At 42.2% G+C, this 15,615-nt stretch overlaps 1 protein-coding gene across 4 annotated transcripts in view; it reads left to right on the forward strand.

Moving 5' to 3' along the window:
• Positions 1 to 15,615, forward strand: part of AK4 (adenylate kinase 4) — an 84,800-nt gene that overhangs the window by 56,973 nt on the left and 12,212 nt on the right. For all 4 annotated transcript variants that reach the window (XM_030812959.1, XM_030812961.1, XM_030812960.1 and 1 more), the window contains one exon: positions 14,085 to 14,257. In XM_030812959.1, coding sequence (XP_030668819.1) covers positions 14,085 to 14,257 — 173 coding nt within the window. The remainder of the gene's footprint in view (positions 1 to 14,084; positions 14,258 to 15,615) is intronic.

Here is a 15,615-nt window from a genome sequence, read left to right on the forward strand (position 1 = left end):
CTTGCTGCACTCTCAAACTCCTGGATCCTCCCGCCTCAGCCTCCCAAGTAGCTAGGACTACAGGTGTACACTGCCATGCCCAGCTAGTTTTTTATTTTTTGTTCAGACAGGATCTTGCTATGTTGCCCAGGCTGGTCTCGAACTCTTGGGCTCAAGCAATCTTCCTGCCTCAGCTCTCCAAAGTACTTGGATTTACAGGCGTGAGCCACTATGCACAGCCCTTTTCCACCTGTTTCAAGGTGATTTTTTTCGCCCCGTATAGACTTTCTAAAGAGTTATTTCTTCATACTTGAAGTCAATAGAATAACTGGATGTTGTTTTTATTTATTTATGTATGTCCTATATAGAGTGTATCCTCCTGATCTGCAATTCAGTTCTTTCCTTTCAGGGAAGTTTTCCTGTATTATATCCTTTTTGTCATTTGTTCAGATTTCTATTTCAATAATACTAGTTATATTGGATATTCTATTGACTATTTTTTGTCTTTATACTTTAAATTTTTCTTGCTTCTGTGTTTCCTTCTACTTTCAGGCACACTCATATCTTTCATTTTGAGGGCAGGAGAGAATGAAACTTTGTTTATATTCCATAACTGTTTGATTATTTTTCAACCTGTATGTGCCATGCACCTGTGCTGTGGGCCCTTGCACTTACTGTTCCCTCTACCGGCAGTGCCCTGTCTCCAGATATCCGTGTGGATTGCTGGATACAGATCCCTACACAGATAACCCTTCCTCAGAAGGTCTGTCTTGTACCATTCTGTCTACCTACGTCACCCTTCTTACATTATTATAATGTGACATTATATATTTATAAGCATATTTGATTTTCCTTTCTTCCCCTATCCCTCCACCCCCAGTGCAGGCCCCAGAAAGCACAGGTTATGTCCCTTTTGTTGATGGCTATATTGCCAGTACCTATAATAGTGCTTGGCATATAGTAAAGAGTTATACGTCCAGTTGTAGACAGGTCATGCCTGCAATCTGTAGCCGAGGCTTTAGAAGGTATACTTGAATTCTGTTACTTTTCTGGGGATAAAAATATGGGCCTATGGTGAAATCATTTACAAATTTCTTTAGTCTTTTTTTTTTTTTGAGACAGTGTCTCGCTCTGTCGCCCAGGCTGGAGTTCAGTGGCGCGATCTTGGCTCATTGCAAGCTCCGCCTCCCGGGTTCACGCCATTCTCCTGCCTCAGCCTCTCCGAGTAGCTGGGACTACAGGCACCTGCCACCACGCCCGGCTAATTTTTTATATTTTTTAGTAGAGACGGGGTTTCACCGTGGTCTCGATCTCCTGACCTCGTGATTCGCCTGCCTCGGCCTCCCAAAGTGCTGGGATTACAAGCGTGAGCCACCGTGCCCGGCCAAATTTCTTTAGTCTTAATTGAGATACAGTGGGACCAGTTTTCCCCTAATTTGTGTATGGGGACTTATATTCAAAGAACAAGCAAGCAGGCCGGACGCGGTGGCTCATGCCTATAATCCCAGCACTCTGGGAGGCCAAAGAGGAGAATTGCTTGAGTCCAGCCTGGTTAACAAAGCCAGACCCCATCTGCCTGTGCATGTGTGCATGCGCACACACACACACACACAAAACCAATGTCCAGGTGTGGTGATGTTCGCTTGTAGTCCACCTACCTGGGTGGGGGGTGGCTGAGGCAAGAGGAACCCTTAAGCCCTGGAGTTAGAGGTTGCAGTGAGCTATGATCGCATCACTGCCCTCCATCCTGGGTGACAGCGAGACCCTGTCTCAAACAAAACTAAAGAAAAAACCAAGCAGAATTCTTAAACAGAAGAGCCTTTAAGCAAGGGGTATGCAGATGACAGCTCCTTCCTCGATGGAATATGCATTTTGCCTTATGGGAAAAGGGCTCAGTGATTTTAGTATAACTTATTTAAGAACAAGGGTTATAAGGTAACAGTTTTATCTGTGTCTTTATTCAGGAAAAATCATTGCGATGATCCCAGAGGATCTCAGTGAAGCCATTTGGAAATTTCCCCAAGAATTCCTACCTGAAAGGAATTCATCTTTTATTTCCCTAAGCCTCTTTGAAGATGCACACTTGTGGTTTAAAACCAGATTTTCTGGAGTACTTATCTTCTGCTTATCAGTGGATCACCAAGTAGTGATTGTAGCATATCTAGGTTTTTAAAGTCTTTTTCTTTTTCTTTCTTTTCTTTCCTCCTCCCTTCCTCCCTACCTCCCTTCCTGCCTCTATCTTGCCCTGTCACCCAGGCTGGAGTGCAGTGGCACGATCACAGCTCACTGCATCCTCAGTCCCTTAGGCTCAAGAAATCCTCGCACCTCAGCTTTGGGGTCTTTTTCTATTAACCTATAAGCTTCCTGAGGGCAGGACCCACTTATTTCAAATCTCTTAAACCCTGGGATCTATAACTAGTGTCCCGGGAAGCTGCCATGAGCAGGAAGTGGGTTCTAGAGCTCTCAGCACGGTGGGGAGTGTGGGGCTCACAGAGTGGTAGGAGGGAGCATAAACTTCAGTTGCCAACATCTGGAGCACAGCTGCTGTTTTTTTTTTTTTCTTCTTTCATTTTAGGTTTAGGGGATACATGTGCAGGTTTGTTCCAAGGGTAAATTTCATGTACAGATGATCCTGTCACCAAGGTAGCATAGTACCGTATAGGTAGCCTTCCAACCTGCACCCTGGTCCTGGTTCAAGCAGTCCCTGTTGTCTGTTGTGCCCATCTTTGTGCCCATGTGTATTCAATGATTATCTACCCCTTATAAGTGAGAACACATGGTATTTGGTTTTCTGGTCCTGTGTTAGTTCTCTTAGGCTAATGGCCTCCAGCTGCAACCATGTTGCTACAAAGGACATGATCTCATTCTTATTATGGCTGCATAGTATTCCATGGTATATGGAATATATACCACATTTCTTTATCCAGTCCACCACTGATGGGCATCTTGGTTGATTCCATGTTTTTGCTATGGTGAATAGTACTGTAATGAACATACAAGTACATGTGTCTTTTTGGTAGAACAATTCATTTTCCTTTGGGTATATACCCAATAATAGTTTTGCTGGTAGTCCTAAGTTCTTTGGGAAATCTCCAGACTGCTTTCCACAGTGGCTGCACTAATTTACATTCCCACTAGCGGTGTGTAAGTGTTCCTGTTTCTCTACAACCTTGCTGGCATTTGTTGTTTTTTGACTTTTTCATAGTAGGACAGCTGCTGCTTCTTTTCACCATCTTTTAATAATAACTGGATGACATGGAATATGGAGGTCTTTGATACATGTACAAATAAACATTGTGTAAACAGATAAGGAAAGTATAAGATAGGAGAGAGAAAAGGCCTTTATGAAGCAGGTTTTGGTGGTAATTAATTTGCTACTAAGGCTTCCAGTTGGTGGTGTGAATGATTTGAACTCCTGGGCTAGGGAAGGCTGTGGAAGAATAACCAACCACCTGCTTTCAACTTTAAGCTAATCATTCAGTGATTGTCATGAACAATGGCTTGCATTTGTAACTTGGTTCTTACTTATTCAACAACTGGGAAGAGATGGGCGGTCCGAATCAACTATGTTAGCTCCAGATCTTAATGGAGGTAGGAAGGGGGCTGATGTCGCACAGCCTTTTCACAAGCTGCCAACCCCAGGCGGATGTTCGAAGTTGCCCTTCCGAACTGCCCTTTCATTTCCAGCAGGCGGAGGGCTTGCTTTGCTGCCTGGGAACGTGGTGGTGGACTCTGGCTCTGCACCCTTCCTGCAGAGTGAATGCGCTCCAAATTAGAAAAACAGAAGTGTCCTACTTTCTATTCCCCAGCACTGCCTCAGCTTGTTGCTGCGGCACCTCCTGCTTCAGCTGCCCTTTCTTGGGCTGTTGGCATGGCTGGGAGGAGCAGGTGCCAAGGCCCAGTGGCCAGCACTGCTGGGAACACAATACCAGTCAGGAATTTAATGATATCTCACTGCACTTAGTAAATATTTTGGGGGGGGGTCTTAAAAAAAAACAACCCGTAGATGTCATAATTAGTGATATAATAAGACAGATTCTGGAAGAAATTTAAAAATATAAAATTTCAGCTTCCAATCTGGATTGGCTGTTTGAATGAAAAGAGTGAGCAGCTTTTCTAGGCTTGGTTAGGGGATGAGGGATAGGGATAGTCTGGTGTGGAAGCATGATAAAGCATGCGGTGGAACAGACCCTCTGAGGAGCTAAAGGGAGGAAAGCAAGCAGTCCATGCTTAAACATGATCTTTATTTTACGTTAGCTCTTGGCATTTCTACTTCTTCAACAATTAATGGAATATATTCACATTTGGAATAGGCTAATTAAGGAACCTAGAATAACACTAGTCAGTCATTTAGAAAGCCTTTCTTGGAGTGTTACTTTTAGTAAATGTAAAAGCGTACTTCAACTTGTAATTCTGTCTAAATGGAAAAATTATAAATGCTGCCACCTGTTGACAAAATTTGAGTATGCATTCTACTCCACTTGGTCAGTGATCCCTGCCCACAGGGGATCTTACTGGCTGGATAATGACCCTCAGCTAAAAATGCTTTAAAATGTGCTGGTCTGACTGCACCTTATCTGACATTCTGTTCTTGGCAGCTGATTGGTGTGAGAAGTACACCTGAATTGCCTTGATTTGTTTAGCCCAACTTGAGACACGGATGTAGATCAATTTAAAGAATGCTGAAGCTCCCATGCTACCTTATAGAATCCATCATTTAAGACACCATTTCGTATTGTATGCCCTGAAGCCTTAAAGTGGATCTGTGGCTGAAAAGTATGTTTTTCTTTTTTTTTTTGAGATAGAGTCTTGCTCTGTCACCTAGGCTGGAGTGCAGTGTCATGAACATGGCTCACTGCAGCCTTGGCCTCCTGGACTCCTGCCTCAGCCTTCTGAGTAGCTGGGACTAAAGGCATACACCACCATGCCTGGCTAATTTTAAATTATTTTGTAGAGACAGGGTCTCACTTTGTTGCCCAGGCTGGTCTCAAAATCCTGGGCTCAAGTGAAATCCTCCCAAAATGCTGGGACTGTAGGTGTTAGCCATTCTTCTCGGCTGAGTATCCATATTTGAAAAGTCTAGTAGATGAATAAATACTACTACTCACTTGGTAGAGCCCTTGCCCTTATGTCTAACCAGAGTGAGAGAGAGCCCCTCTTCAGGACCTGTGACACAGCACCCCAAACTTTGGAGGCAGCCTTAGCCTATCCCCAGGGCCTCTGTGGCCACTGCTGGGTCTAGGACACCACACTTGCCCTGAAAATGGCACTCTTTGAGGCCAGTGACTTCCAACTCTGCCTTTCATTTCTGCGAGGAAGGTAAGCCATCCTGTTCTCCTTTCTTTTATATCCGCTTCGGTTTCTTTATTATTGATTCCCCTCCTCACCGTACCCTCTGGAATCCTTTTTCCTTGTTTCCCCCACCCTCCTCGCCACATACACATGCTATTTGCAGAAGTCTCCACTTTTCTGTATTAAAGAAAACCTAGATTTCCCCTTAGGATGCTACTTTGTCTTTTCTGTTACTGAGGACTTTCTCCTATGTGAAAATCTCATGTTGGGTGATGGTGGTGTTGGTATTATTATTCTGTCCCCTAGTGTGTCTTTCATCCTTTTCTAAAAGCTCAAATCTATCTTTATCCTTCATATCTTTCTTCTTCTCAAACATGCTGTTTGTCTTTTTACCTCCAGTCCCACATTGCCTTCATTTTTTCCCGGTACTGCCGGCCCCCTGCCATGCAATTTATCCTGATCCAGCCACTATTCTGGAATTTACATATAGTAATTTGCTTATTTCTCACAATGACCTTATGAATTAGGTATTATTATTTTCATAGGCACAGAGAGGTTAAGTAACCAGGGTCACAAGTAAGTGGCTTAGCTGGACCTCAAACACAGGCAGCTTACCTCTGGATCTATATTCTTTTTTTTTTTTTTTTTTTTTTTTTGAGACAGAGTCTCGCTCTGTGGCCCAGGCTGGAGTGCAGTGGCGCAATCTCGGCTCACTGCAAGCTCCGCCTCCCGGGTTCACGCCATTCTCCTGCCTCAGCCTCTCCGAGTAGCTGGGACTACAGGCGCCCGCCACCATGCCCGGCTAATTTTTTGTATTTTTAGTAGAGACGGGGTTTCACCGCGGTCTCGATCTCCTGACCTCGTGATCCGCCCGCTTTGGCCTCCCAAAGTGCTGGGATTACAAGCGTGAGCCACCACGCCCGGCCTTGGATCTATGTTCTTAACTGTGAATCAACTTTTCCTTAGTCATGTGTTTCAGGTCATGTGCAAAGATGCTTATTGCAGTATGACTGGAAACAACTTGGATGTCCATCATTAGGGGATTGGTTAAATTATGCTGTATCCAAACCATGCTGTACTCTGCAGTTATTAAAGAGAATGATTCCCAGCACTTTGGGAAGCTGAGGCCACAGGATTGCTTGAGGCCAGCAGTTCAAGACCAGCCTAGGGAACAAACTAAGACCCTGTCTCTGCAGAAGAGAATGAGACAGTAATAGGTAATATGCAGAAAAAAATCTCCAAAGAGAAAAAGCAAGGTGCAGAACATTTGTTGTGTGTATGTGGGGAGAAAATCTGGTCTGTGCGTGTAGCACTGGATCAGGCGGTTCCTGAAGCCGTACAAGATTTAGATTTCTCAAGTCGCTTTGTAAGCTGCCTGTCAGAGACATCAGGATCAGGCATTTCTCCCTGTCTGAGAATTTGCTTCTCACAGTCTGCAGTTTTCTGTTCAGGAGGAAGACAGCATGGTGTGGTACATGGCGTGTGATTGTAGAGACAAATAGCACTTGATTTAAATCCAGATTCGTCACTTATCATGTGATCTTGAGCAAGTCACTTCACTTTTCCCGCCTTGGTTTTTACAGTTTTAAAATGGGGATAAGGCCTACCTGACAGAATTATTGTGACTTTTGAGATAATATTTACTCATTCAACAAATGTTTTTATTCGGCACTTACTGTGTGCAAAGCACGCTTACAGCACTAAGGTTATACCAGTAAACAAGAACTTAAAATGTTCTACTCTAGTTTACTTCTGGTAGGAATAGAAACACTTAAAAAATAAGGTAAATCATATATGGCAAATGATGATGAATATTCTGAAGGAAAACAAAAAGAAAATAAAGAGTGAATAGGAGTGTTGGCGTGTGGCAGAGGTGCAGTTTAACAGGACAGTTAGAGAAGTCTTAACAAGGCACCACTGGAGCCAAGATTTGGAGGAGCTGAGGATACACATGGGTATCTGGAGCAAAAGTGGAGGGAATATGAACTGTGAATGTCCAAGGTGGGCACATGCTTGCCTGCTTGAGAGTTGCAAGGATGCCGGTATGGCTGGCACGGAGACATGGACAGAGAAATGAGGTGAGAGAGGTGGCAGGGCAGGGACCCAGATGGGTAGGCCTTTGCAAGCCTGTACAATTTTGGCTTTTCCTCTGCATGTAATATATCTGGCACATAAGGGATGCTCTACAAATGGTAACTGTGATATGAGGATGCCACCATGATGCTCTGCTTTTTAGGTAGGTAGAAGAAAGACAAATAGGGTAACATTTTAGGATTCTTTTTTTTTTTGAGACAGGGTTTCCCTGTGTCTCCCAGGCTGGAAATGCAGTGGCGCGATCTCAGTGCACTGCAACCTCTGCCTCCTGGGCTCAAGTGATCTTCCCACCTTAGCCTCCCAAAGTGCTGGGATGAGCCACTGTGCTCCACCTAGGATCCACCCATGCTCCCCCCGCCACTTTTTTTTCTTTTTGAGACAGGATCTTGGTCTGTCACCTAGGCTGTAGTGCAGTGGCATGATCACAGCTCACTGCAGCCTCAACCTGCTGGGCTTAAGCAATCCTTCTCCCTCAGCCTCCCAAGTAGCTGCGACTACAGATGGGCACCACCACGCCCACCTAATTTTTGTACTTTTTGTAGAGATGAGGTCTCAACTATGTTGCCCAGGCTGGAGTATTCTTTTTAACAATTACTTTTTATATGCCTGATACAGCAGCATCGTTGGATAGAAAGAGAGAGCACTTTAGCAGAAATCTAAGGACCTGATGTCATATGCATTGTGCTGTTGGCTTCTGTTGAATCCAAGCTTAATTAAACTAAGGCTAATAACGTCTCTGTCCACCTCGTGGGGTTAATGAGAAGAATAAGAGATAAGTAAATTTATAGAAATGCTTTGTGAACAGTTTAGTATATGTGAAGCATAAAGGCTATGTTTGCTGAGTTGCAGACTTGGAAGCCATGTAGTCCAGCTCCTTCCAAGGCATAGCTGTCTTGTCTTTGTGAATGCTTCTAGAAAAGGGCACTCACTACGAAAAATACCACAAAGCTGCCACTTTTCTTGATTTGGATCCTTAGTTACAGTTAACACAGCCTGGAAGTTATGCCATGTTGCTGCCTCAAGGTACACTTGTACTATCAACAGCTTAAGAGTGAGTCTTTGTGTTGAATTTATCCATCTGTAACCCAAATGAAACCTCACCGTGATAAGGTATTGAACCAGATCAGGAAAATAGATTAAGGAGCTTTACTATTGAAGAGTCAGGTAAGTGATGAAAGGGGCAAACTGAAAACCAAGGGAAGGAGGCTTATGGAAGTAGTGGCTGTGTCGTGCCCAGGTTCTGTGCTGTGCTGGGGTCGAGCTCCCTGTGACTAATGACTACCTGTGCTGAGCTGTAACTGCCACAGAAAGCACCAGGGACTCCCCAAGCTCTTAGAAAAAACCCAGAAAAGGAATTAAATGTGGGAAATTAAATGTGGGTGGATGAGGGCCTTTCTTTCCTGCTGCTGCGTTTTTATTGAATTGGGAAATGAGCTGAGCTCCTAGGTGAGCTCTACCAAGAGCAGCAGCGACAGTTTATTAATCAGCACACTCTCCGTGTGCCCAGCACTTTGCATCTTATACATTTGACAGGGATTGTCACTTTTAATCCTCAAACCTTCCTGTGCAGTAGGCATTACCCTTTGTCATGGGCTGAGTTGTGGGTGTGTCCTCTGACCCCAAATTCCTGTGTTGAAGCCCTAACTGCCCCCCAGTACCTCAGATTGTGACTATATTTAGAGAGAAGGTCTGTAAAGAGGTGATTAAGTTAAAATGAGGTCACTAGGGTGGGCCCCAATCCAATCTGACTGGTGTCCTTATAAGAAAAGGACATTTGGACATGGATACATAGAGTGAAGACCATGTGAAGGCAGCAGGAGAGATGGCCATCTATGAATCAATTAGAGGCCTCTGAAAGAACAAACCCTGCTGATACCTTGGTCTTGGACTTGTAGCCTCCCGGATTGTTTAAGCCACCCAGTCTGTGGCAGCCCTAGCGAACTAATGTGCCCTTGTTGTTGTTGTTTTTGTTTTGTTGTTTGTTTGTTTGTTTGTTTGTTTTGAGATGGAGTCTCTCTCTGTTGCCCAGGCTGGAGTGTAGTGGCACGATCTCAGCTCACTACAACCTCCACCTCCCGGGTTCAAGTGATTCTCCTGCCTCAGCCTCCTGAGTAGCTGGGACTAAAGGCGTGGGCCACCATGCTTGGCTTACTTTTGTATTTTTAGTAGAGATGGGGTTTGCCGTGTTGGCCAGGCTGGTCTTGAACTCCTGACCTCAAGTGATCCACCCGTCTTGGCCTCCCAGAGTGCTAGGATTACAGGCGTGAGCCACTGTGCCCAGCCCCTTGTTTCATATCTGATGAAACTAAGTATCTGAGAGTACATGAAACTTGCCAAAGTTCTCACAGTTACGGCTAAAGTCTCAGGATTAAATCCAGGTGTGTCTGATTCCAGGTAGAGCTCAATCTAGGGATTAAATCCAGGTGTGTCTGATTCCAGGTAGCGCTAAAGCTAGGGATTAAATCCAGGTGTGTCTGATTCCAGGTAGAGCTCAATCTAGGGATTAAATCCAGGTGTGTCTGATTCCAGGTAGCGCTAAAGCTAGGGATTAAATCCAGGTGTGTCTGATTCCAGGTAGAGCTAAATCTAGGGATTAAATCCAGGTGTGTCTGTTTCCAAAGCGTGTACTTATACCTAATGTGTTACTGAGTCCTCAGCGTGTCTACCTTAAGGCTGTTTCTCCTCACTTTTGAAATAGTGAGTGGCACCCAGATCTTTGACTTATGTCTGGTCCATTGTTCTTACCAATATACCATGTTTGCCTCCCCTGCCACCACTTTCCTTAGAGGTAAGATATTGGACAAGTACATGAGCACCTCTGGAGAAGAATGTCACAAACAAGTGACTAAGTTAGGGACTTTGTAAATCTGGAAAGATTTGCATGTGTTTGGGACTTTCCTTCCCAGCTTTCTTCTGATGAAGTGAGATAGAGGCGACTTGTTCTTCAAAGTGGTTTGTTACCTGCTTAGAAGTAGAGTTAAGCCTGACAGAAAAATGGGGCAGATGAGTGTTTAGTATCATACTTGCACTGTTGCTGTCACTGAGAAGTTTGGTGGTTTGTCATGAATCAGGGTAAATATTAGAAATACCCAAGTCCTGCTCTCACTCCTAGATGTTCTCCTCTAGGAAGTCTGGGACAGGATCTGAGCATCCATCATCATTGATTTTTTTTCTTTTCTTTTCTTTTCTTTCTTTTTTTTTTTTTGGTTTGAGGCGGAGTCTTGCTCTGTCACCAGGCTGGAGTGCAGTGACACCTCTCAGCTCACTGCAACCTCCGCCTCCCAGGTTTCATTGATCTCCTGCCTTAGCCTCCTGATTAGCTGGGATTACAGGCGCCGGCCACCACACCCGGCTAATTTTTATATTTTTAGTAGAGACAGGGTTTCACCAAGTTGGCCAGGATGGTCTTGATCTCTTGATCTCAGGTCATCCACCCGCCTCGGCCTCCCAAAGTGCTGGGATTACAGGCATGAGCCACCACGTCCGACCCTGATTTTTTCTTTTGAGTCTTCCTTGGTGACTTTGATGTGCTCATCAAATGGAGAACCCCTTGAAGTTGCAGAATGGTTTATTTCTATAGTTGTTCCTTCTAAACCAGCTTCAGGTACCTGTTGCTTGTAGTCTAAACCACTGGAATTAATTATCATCTGTGGTCATTAGCAGGTCTGAATGTGAGAGTCCAGTAGGTAGCAGGTGCTATCCGACATGTTTTTGAAATTTGTCTTGCTGAGTTCAGCCTATTATGTACACTTTGCATTTTACTCCTCCAGAGGGCTCTAGAGCTCAGCTGAGCAGACTGGCTTGTTACCCTCATTAGACAAAGAAACTAGCCAATAAGATTTGAGCTTTTATTTGTTGGAGGAACTAATGTTATATTATCTTTTAGAGCTTCCTGTTCTTTTCTTTTCTAGTGCTTCCCCCGCTCCCAGCTCTCAACCTCTATCCGAAGGATATAAAGACTGTTTTCTTGTCAAGGTCACAGTTAGTGATGCTAGAACACAAGGCAGAGATTTCAGGTCTTTAGAAGAGGGATCTCTAAAATTCTTTGTTCACATTTATCAGTGAGAAGGTTGAATTTACATCTTCAATTTATGGATAATTATGTATAAGTTATTTATTTACCCATGCAATTTCACTAATGTGATTGTGATACATTTTTTTTTTAAGACAGTCTTACTCTGTCACCCAGGCAGGAGTGCAGTGGTACAATCTCAGCTCACTGTAACCTCTGCCTCCCAGGTTCAAGCAATTCTTGTACCTGAGCCTCCCTAGTGGCTGGGATTACAGGCATGCGCCACCAGGCCCAGCTAATTTTTGTATATTTAGTAGACATGGAGTTTTGCCAGGCTGGTCTTGAACTCCTGGCCTCACCAGCCTGGGCTTCCCAAAGTGCTGGGATTACAGGCATGAGCCATCATGCCCTGCCACTAATATGACATTCTTTTAAAAGAATGAGCCAAGCCCTCCCTGCCTCCCCCTTCCCCAAAGTTCAAATATTTTCTTTCTGTACTTCAATGAAGATAACTTTGGAAGCCACTGCTTTAAAAAATGCTTTTCATTGATGTGGCAGAGGTTTGCGGGGAAAGAGTTTATAGATGATCTTGAGGTTGTTTGGGCTGTAGGTACCTTTCTTTTTTTTTCTTTTTTCTTTCTTTCTCTTTCTCTCTGTCTCTCTGTCCTCCTTTTCTTATTTTTTTTTTCTTTTCTTTTTTGAGACAGGAGCTCACTATCTCACTCTGTCACCCAGGCTGGAGTGCAGTAGTGTGATTGTAGCTCACTGCAGCCTTGAACTCCTTGGGCTCAAATGATCCTCCTACCTCAGCATGCATCACCAGTAAAAGCTAATTTTTTAGTTTTTATTTTTGGTAGATATGGGTTCTCTCTACATTGCCCAGGCTGGCCTGGAATTCCTGGCCTCAAGTGATCCCACTGCCTCGGCCTCCAAAAGTGTTGAGATTACAGGCGTGAGCGACTATGCCTGGCCTTGCAGGCAACTTTTTATTCCAATTGTCATCTTCACATTTTAGTGAAGAGTGGGTTGTCCAGGGAAAGACAGAACCTGACAGTCATTGAGAGGGGACTTTATGTGGATGGCTCACAGGCAGTAAGGAAGGCTTTGGAGGGAGCATTGGAGAGTTTGCAAGCAATAGGTATCTGAAGCAGTAGCGTGGGTGGACTCTGTCACATTCAACTCAGTGAGCACTCAGAAATCAGCTTGGCATTCACACAGACTTGGGAGTTTCAATGCAGTGCTGCACATTCATGTTTGAGCCACCAACTTCCTGCAGTAAGGAAAGGAATTCTTTGAATTGTAAGTGCTGCAGGGCCATGAATACCCATTTTTAAGTTGTCATCTTGATACTTCCATTTTGAAAGGGTAGAGATGGGCTGGTATCCTTATCTGAATGGATTTGAAGTTTCTCTTCTGGATGTTGCATCTTTTATTATACTTTCAGCTCTTCATCCACCTGGTTCTTAACTAGGATATAAAGACATTTTTTAAAAAGCGATATTAGATCCAGCAAGATTTTTGTCAGAGCGGATAAACTGGAGTGATTTATTTAGGAAAAAGTTACCACTATGTAGCCCCACCAGAGCCAAACCTAGAGTTACATTTAAACAGGTCAATCTCTGAAGAAAAGTGTAATTTGAGGTCATATGACCTAACTCCTGAGGTCACCCAGAGCTTATACTTAAATCAGAAAAGGAAGAGATGCCCATGAGCCCAAATTTTAATTTTGTTATTTCCACACATTTAGAAAAGTAGGAAGAATAAGTTTTGCATTATCCCAATAGATTTAAAAGCTCTAGTTCCTTTTAAAATCTTTAAATAGACTTAAAACAATTTAAAATTTTTTCCAGCTTTATCACGGTATACTTGACAAGTAGGTGTATATATTTAAGGTGTACAGTGTGATGCTCTGATACGTACAGTGTGAAATGATTACCACAGTCAGGTTTAATAATTAACATATCCATCACCTCACATAGGTATGATTTCTTATGTGTGTGGCGAGAATCCTGAAAATCAACTCTGAGCACATTTCAAGTGCACAATACAGTATGATAGTCACCATGCTGTTAATCAGATTGCCTACCTTGGTTAAAGTGCAGACTCAGGTGAAGGTCTGGGTGGAGGATCATACTTTAATTGATTTAGACTCTAAAATAAATGTATATAGTTATTTTTGCTAACCTAAGAACCTACTCATAAACGGCTAGTGTTAAAAGGATGTAAGATATAATGCTTTCCCTTCACTTCTTTAACAGAAGTGGAAATGGAGGTGATGTAACTTGCCTGAGATCACACAGGTAGTTAAGAGCAGAGAAAGGACTAGAGCCAGGACTGTTAGTTTGGCGCATTTTAAATTTTTATCATGTGATTCCTTAATCTTTGAGTCTTCCAAATGCAGAAGCTAGGTTTTAGAATAGCATATTTTATTTTAATATTACGTTTATGGAGGTGGATATTTTTGGTTAAATCTCTTTTTTAAAAAATAATTTCAACTTTTAGATTCAGAGGATACATGTGCAGGTTTGTGACATGGGTTTATTATGTGATGCTAAGGTTTGGATGCAAATGATCCCATCACCCAGATAGTGTAAAGCTCCTTTTAGAATGGTATATGCAGATTTAATTTTGTCACTGAAAATGTTTCAAGAACTAATTGGAATTGGGCAATGTCTTGCATTTGACTTGTTTTGTTTTTGGCATTTAGGTTTTCCTAGGACACTAGGACAAGCCGAAGCCCTGGACAAAATCTGTGAAGTGGATCTAGTGATCAGTTTGAATATTCCATTTGAAACACTTAAAGATCGTCTCAGCCGCCGTTGGATTCACCCTCCTAGCGGAAGGGTATATAACCTGGACTTCAATCCACCTCATGTACATGTAAGCATATACAAAGTGCTTTCACAACCTGACAAGAAAAAGACAAACAATTTCCATCGAAAAGTGGAGAAAGTAGTGAGTAGACCATTCAAAAAAGAACAAATCTACATGACCAAAAAACATTTTTTAAATGTTCAAATGTAGTTGTCAGGGAAGGGACATTTAAGTATTTAAATAGGATATCACTTTGGATCCATTGGACTGGCAAAATCAAAATATAAAAATTTTAATTTTATATTTATTACTGATAAATTTATGTATACATTGTATATAATTATATATTTATTTTATTTAAAAAATAAAACTAAAAGTATTGCTGGTGGGATCTGGGGAAAATAATACTCCCTTTTTTTGTTAGCTAAAGTATTACTAGCCTCTTTTTAAAGCGACACAACAATGTACATTAAGAATTTTAAGTAAATATTTAATTCAGGCTTCTTTTAAGAGAACAGCTGTGGAAATGGAAGCATTAGCAGGTTAGGTCATGTATACGTTGATGCTTGTTTCAATGTTGCTGTAGTGGGCAAAAAACAAAACCAAAAAATCTCAAAAAAGCAAATGAATGTTCATCTATAGTGGAATGGTTAAATAAATTGGAGAATATTTACACCATCTTGGAATATAATATAGTCAGTAAAAAGAATGAATTAGCACTACTTAAAAATTAATATACTTGATTTTTAGATAAGCTTTAGGTTTACATAAAAATTAAATGGAAAATCCCCTCCCTCACCCTAGCTTCTCCATTGTTAGCATTTTGCATTAGTGTGGTACATTTGTTACAGTTAATAAACTAATATAGCAGAGTTATTAACTAAAATTCATAGTTTGCATTGGCGTTTTCATTTTCTCTTTTATAGTCTGGATTTTGACAAATGTACAATGACATGACATTTTTCCATTATTACTGCATTATACAGAGTAGTTTCATGGTCTTATAATATTTCCTGTGCTCTACCTATTAATTCCTCCCTGATTTTCCCCAAACATCTGAAAACTACAGATCTTTTTACTGTCCTTATAATTTTGCCTTCTATAGAATGTCATATCGTTGGAATCATATAATATGTCTGCTTGTCAGACTTGGCTCCTTTCACTTAGTGATATGCGCTACACATTCTGTTTTTTGGAGGCTTGGTAGCTCATTTATTTTTGTAAGTGAATAATGTTCCATTGTATGGATGTACCACAGTTTATTTGTTTTGAAGAACATCTTGGTTCCATGTCTTGGCATTTATGAATAAAGCTGCTCCAAACATTCATGTGCGGAGTTTTGTGCAAATGTAAGTTTTCAGCTATTTTGGGTAAAGACCAAGGAGTGTAATTGCTGGATTGTAAGTGTATATTTTAGCTTTGTG

Source organism: Nomascus leucogenys, chromosome 5 (genome assembly GCF_006542625.1).
Source record: "Nomascus leucogenys isolate Asia chromosome 5, Asia_NLE_v1, whole genome shotgun sequence".
Taxonomy (NCBI): Eukaryota; Metazoa; Chordata; class Mammalia; order Primates; family Hylobatidae; genus Nomascus; species Nomascus leucogenys.